The sequence below is a fragment of the Sinocyclocheilus rhinocerous genome, unplaced genomic scaffold (assembly GCF_001515625.1).
Source record: "Sinocyclocheilus rhinocerous isolate Xijiao unplaced genomic scaffold, SAMN03320098_v1.1 scaffold1045, whole genome shotgun sequence".
In the NCBI taxonomy this organism is placed as follows: Eukaryota; Metazoa; Chordata; class Actinopteri; order Cypriniformes; family Cyprinidae; genus Sinocyclocheilus; species Sinocyclocheilus rhinocerous.
The window spans coordinates 843,335-849,234 of NW_015645361.1; the positions used below are offsets into that span (position 1 = coordinate 843,335).

The 5,900-nt window shown below is 37.0% G+C and overlaps 1 protein-coding gene across 1 annotated transcript in view; it reads right to left on the minus strand.

Annotated features, from left to right (window-relative positions):
- LOC107705992 (putative methyltransferase C9orf114) overlaps window positions 1-5,900 on the minus strand; it is a 10,140-nt gene that overhangs the window by 797 nt on the left and 3,443 nt on the right. The window contains exons 4-11 of the mRNA XM_016509549.1: window positions 3,966-4,125; window positions 3,780-3,869; window positions 3,647-3,696; window positions 2,394-2,524; window positions 2,242-2,314; window positions 1,751-1,849; window positions 1,540-1,642; window positions 625-772 (exon numbers count right to left, since the gene is read on the minus strand). Of these exons, the coding sequence (XP_016365035.1) occupies window positions 625-772; window positions 1,540-1,642; window positions 1,751-1,849; window positions 2,242-2,314; window positions 2,394-2,524; window positions 3,647-3,696; window positions 3,780-3,869; window positions 3,966-4,125 (854 nt within the window). The remainder of the gene's footprint in view (window positions 1-624; window positions 773-1,539; window positions 1,643-1,750; window positions 1,850-2,241; window positions 2,315-2,393; window positions 2,525-3,646; window positions 3,697-3,779; window positions 3,870-3,965; window positions 4,126-5,900) is intronic.

Here is a 5,900-nt window from a genome sequence, read left to right on the forward strand (position 1 = left end):
AATAAACAAATTAAAATTAGAATAAAAAGATAATAAAGCACATTATTAAAAGTACTATTTAAGTAAACTTAAATGAACATGTAAACTGAAAATATAAAAATATATTATATTTAAAAAAAAAAAGGTAATTTAAAATATTAATAATTACTATAATAGTATATAAATAATGCTAAAATACACTTATGTTGTAATGGGATTTAATGATATAATTAGAATTTAGAGGGTGAAAATGTCATAATGCAAAACATCTTACTGGACCTAAAACTTAATGGCGTTTGGTCTTGTACTGTATCTCGTACCTTGTCAGTGTCGTGCGCTTTGCTTGGCCATTTGAGTCTTAATGTAAAATATCATTTTAATGTCGATTTTTCTTTTAATTGTGGGGTTTAAAAATGTACTATATTCATAATCGACACCAAACAATCACAAACTTTCGCTGTTTTTATGCTCATAGAATTAGAGTGATTTTCAAAACTTTATAGTTATAGTTATCGTCCTTGGTGTGAATGGCCTTTAAACAAGAAAGAAAGCATGAACTTTGCCCAAAAAAGGTTTCTAGGGGAAAAATATTTGAACCCATTTTTCCCTATAGACCCCTTTATAGAAATGCATTTTCGGTCTCACCTCGGTGCGGATGGTGCGACTGCCCTGCCCCGGACAGGTGTTGAGGTAAAGGTCAAAGAGCACGCCAGGATCAGTGATGTTCAGATTCTCATCAGCATCAACACTCGCTTCTAAACCCTGAAGACCGCCAAACACCACCAGCATGTGCCTGACAGAGTTTTATTTCTCAGCATATTTAAAGGAGTAGTTCACACAAAAATGAAAATTTGCCGATAATGTCCTCACTCTCAGGACATCCAAGATGTAGATGAGTTTGTTTCTTCATCAGAACAGATTTGGAGAAATGTAGCATTGGCACTTGCTCAGCAATGGATCCTCTGCAGTGAATAGGTGCCGTCAGAATGAGAGTCCAAACAGCTAAAACATGTGTCCTCTATCCATAATATTTCTTTCTCCAGTGAAAATCTGCACAGATCAAGCACTGTTTAAAAGTGAAAACAGTCTAAAACAGCTCTAAACAAATAAGTGGCTGGATTTTGATGTGAGACAACAGGAGATAGACTTTTTCACTGGAGGAAGCGTTATTATGGACTCGTATTTTGGCCATGAAGTGAAGATTTTAAGTTAAAAACATCTTGATGGATTTGTGTCTTACAAACACACCTTTTCATTTCACAAGACATTAACTGATGGACTGGAGTGGTGTGGATTACTTGTGGATTATTGTGATGTTTTTATCAGCTGTTTGGACTCTCATTCTGACGGCACCCATTCACTGCAGAGCATCCATTGCTGAGCAAGTGATGCAATGCTACATTTCTCCAAATCTGATGAAGAAACAAACTCATCCTAATCTTGGATGGCCTGAGCGTGAGTACATTTTCAGCAAATTTTCATTTCTGGGTGAACTATTGCTTTAACAACACATTCATCAGCTAAAAAGAAGACATGGACAGAAACTCATGCAAAACTCACCTGAATGGAGGGAGAGTGATGTGATCTGCATTGTTTCCTCTCTCTGATGTACCAACGGTCAGATCATAACCATCTTTATATGGGCACTCTGTGAGCACAGCGCCTATACACACACACACACACAAACACAAACACATACGGAGAGACAATTTTTAGTGGAGAATAAAGGATGAAAAGAGGGGAAACAGATGAATAAATGGGCAGAACTCACTGAGACAGGAAGCCAGACGGACGCTGTAGCCCCAGTAGAGCCCAGCCTCTGTCCTCGGGACGTGAGGCGCCACAACAACACCTTTATACACCTTTCCCTCTGAAACAAACACACACACAGGGTTCAGATAAACGTCACGTAAATGTCTGGAAATGTCAGGAAAACGGTTTTAGCTCTACAGTGTAATACATCTGTGAAAACTAACTAAAGCAAAAAAAAAAAAAGGTAACACTTTATTTTAAGGTGTCCTTGTTACACATGTTACATGTACTTACTATTATAATAACAATTAATTATGCATAATTACATGCAAGTAACCCTAAGACAAACCCTAATCCTAACCCTAACCATATAGTAAGTACATGTAGTTAATTAATATTACTCAGTACTTATATGTAAAATTACACTGTAACAAGGACACCTTAAAATAAAGTGTAACCAAAAAAAAAAATCAATTATAAAAAACACATGCAGTGTGTGTGTGTGTGTACCTTTGTTTTGGCACTTGTTGAGCTGTACAGTCACTCTCAGTCCAGATTTGAGCTGTTTATCGATCTGAACGTCCTGTCAACAGAATAGACAGACTGAGGTCATGTCCTGTTCAATGAAAGATCAATCAGTCAGTGCGGCTTCAAACACATACCTTCCTCATCCCGCAATTGACGAAGGACCCTTTCCCTGGTTTGCTTGGCCGATCGAGCACCACCCCCTCTCGAAACTCCGCCTCCTCATCGATGCGCATGTGATGTGGGCTGTCCAGAGGATTCAACAGACCTTAAAGGCACAGTTCACCCAAAAATGAAAATTTGCTGAAAACGTGCTCACCCTCAGGCAATCCAAGATGTAGATGAGTTTGTTTCTTCATCAGGTTTGGAGAAATGTAGCGTTGCATCACTTGCTCACCAATGGATGCTCTGCAGTGAATGGGTGCCGTCAGAATGAGAAAAAAGATGGTGAGATTAACTGATGGACTGGAGTGGTGTGGATTACTTGTGGATTATTGTGATGTTTTTATCAGCTGTTTGGACTCTCATTCTGACGGCACCCATTCACTGCAGAGCATCCATTGCTGAGCAAGTGATGCAATGCTACATTTCTCCAAATCTGTTCTGATGAAGAAACAAACTCATCTACATCTTGGATAGCCTGAGGCAAATTTAAATTTTTTGGGTCAACTACTCCTTTAACCATAAGGAACAAATTAGTGTCTGGGCCGTACTACTGCTGTATTAAATCCACACTGGTTCCTCTAGTAGTGTGTACATGAGCAATCCTCAGGGTCCAGCGATAGAGCCACAAGACAAACCGCCACCAAAACCACCAGCATCAATGATCTGTGATTTAAAAACAACATACTGGCTCATCCAGTGTGTGTAAGAAAGAGAGCAGAAGACACTAGAGGGCAATGTTCCTTCTTCATCTGTGTCTATCAGTCTTTGGAAAAGCATAATACAATAGTCTTATTACTGTTTTTGTAGTATGCAGTAGGGGTCGACCGATATGTGTTTTTCAGGGCCGATATCGGTTATTACAGATCAATGTAGCGTTGACTTGCTCACCAATGGATGCTCTGCAGTGAATGGGTGCCGTCAGAATGAGAAAAAAGATGGTGAGATTAACTGATGGACTGGAGTGGTGTGGATTACTTGTGGATTATTGTGATGTTTTTATCAGCTGTTTGGACTCTCATTCTGACGGCACCCATTCACTACAGAGCATCCATTGCTGAGCAAGTGATGCAATGCTACATTTCTCCAAATCTGTTCCTATGAAGAAACAAACTTATCTACATTTTGAATGGCCTGAGGGTGAGCACATCTTCAGCAAATTTTCACACATTTAAACTGATTATGCAAACTAACTAAATAAAATCAATAATTAGATTCTCATACTCACCAGCAAACTGCAGGTCTTGATGCTTCGGGAAGAAAGATTTCCGCAGATACCTGCACACACGACAGATCCAATGCTAAATCTGTTGTGTGAATACACATTAATAAGACTGAAATGTGATTGCGACAGCACTCACTGTGGACACTCGAGGTATTGCAAGATGCGTGCGAGCTGGACGCAGGCCTGGCCTTTCTTACCAATGCCTTTGAACTCTCCCTCAACGCTCCTGACATATTAAAATAAGGTTTGGAAGTGAGTTCCTGACCATTTAAATATCTAGCACATGAACATCACTGACAAAAACTATAAAGTATATACTTACTTTGCGTCCTCCCCCAGTTCGTCAAATATGACCACCTCATCCACACAGAACACAGCGCAGGCCCGGGCGATCTGACCCGCCAGGTACGTGCGCAGCTCTGGTGACTGAGCATTATCCATCACTGATCCAGGCAGAGCCACGCTCAACGTATACAAACGACCTGACAAGACAAATAAGGAAGGTATAGTACTAGCACCAGTGTTATTTTAGTATCTTTGATATACTATTATAGTTTTTATTAATGTTTTGATTATTAGTTAAAGCTTTAGTAATTTTGATGGGTGTTTTTGTCTTCTTTTTTTTATATGTATATTATTTGTATTAAAGGGGTCATATGATGCTGCTAAAATGAACATTATTTTGTGTATTTGGTGTAATGAAATGTGTTTATGCGGTTTAAAGTTAAAAAAACACATTATTTTCCACATACTGTACATTATTGTTTCTCCTCTATGCCCCGCCTTTTTGAAACGCGTCGATTTTTACAAAACTCATCGGTCTGAAAAAGCGAGGTATGCTGTGATTGGCCAGCTATCCAATGCGTTGTGATTGGCCGAATACCTCAAGGAAAGGAAAAAATGAAATCGCATCATATGACCCCTTTAATCTTTATTTAAGTTTTAGTTATTTTGGTATATCAGTATTATTTAATATCATATTTGGTATATTTTCACTAAATTAAAATGAGAAATGTTGGCTTGGCAAATAACTGAAATAAAATATATTTTTTAATATTTTATTTCAGTTAACGTTTATTTATTAATTTCAACTAACATTTTTTAAAATGTTTTTCGTTTTGGTTAACTATAATGCATACACTGTATAGTACAGTATGTAGTACAGAACAGGGATTTTCAAACTGGGGTCTGTGGAAAAACAGTATAAAAAATGGACAGAAAGAAAAGCAAGAATTAAAGAAAGAAAATATATAATAAATATAAAACAAAAAATAAAAAAATCAGATCAAATACATTTAAAAAAATCATTGCAATGAATAAATAATTACAAAAATTAAATTAATAAATACATAATACTATAGTGATTAGGAAAAAAAATTAATAATGTAACTTTTATATAGCTTTTTTTTTTTTTGTATATGAAACTATAGTTGCCTTTTAAATTTTAGGATGGTGGTCCCTCGCACAAGCATGATCATATTTGGGAGTTTATGGCATCTAAAAGATTGAAAACCCCTAGTATAGTATAGTAGGATGTACACAATCTAGTACACATACTGCATGGTAGCATGCGAATATACCAAAGCTCAGCTCTGCAGTGCTGCTCACCTTTACTTTCCTTCTCTTCCTGCTGGACCTGCTGCTTATTTTCCTCTTCTTTCTTCTGCTTCTGTTTCTCCAGCTGTTGGATGAGTTTGCTCTCTTTGTGTCGTCTCTTCTCTTCTTTCTCTGAGGATGAAAACACAGTCACAGACAGCAGTTATGAATTCAGCACTACTATATTATATTTGATATACGAGTTTCTAAAGCCTCTAAATGATCAAAACTTCACTGAAACTTTGCTTGTGGTTCATGTTTTTGCTGTCAAAAGTTTTATAAAGTAAATGTAAGTATGACTTGGATATTGTTAGCAGTGTTGGGGAAAGTTACTTTGAAAAGTAATGCATTACAATGTTGCGTTACTCCATAAAAAAAGTAACTAATTACGTTACTTAGTTACTTTTTATGGAAAGTAATGCGTTACGTTACTTTTTAAATCTGGACAGGGCTTGCTTGTTTGTTTTTAAAATAAAAAAAGTTATATTTTTGGCAAATATAAAAGCCTTTCACGCCAGAAGTGAAATGAATAAGCCTCAGGCCAAACGGATAGTAAATTTACGCCCGTACAGTAGAATGCAGAAGAAGACATTTCAACACACCAGCAATAAAAAAAGACACAAATGTTTGTCTAGAGTAATTTGTGCTTATTAGTATGGTT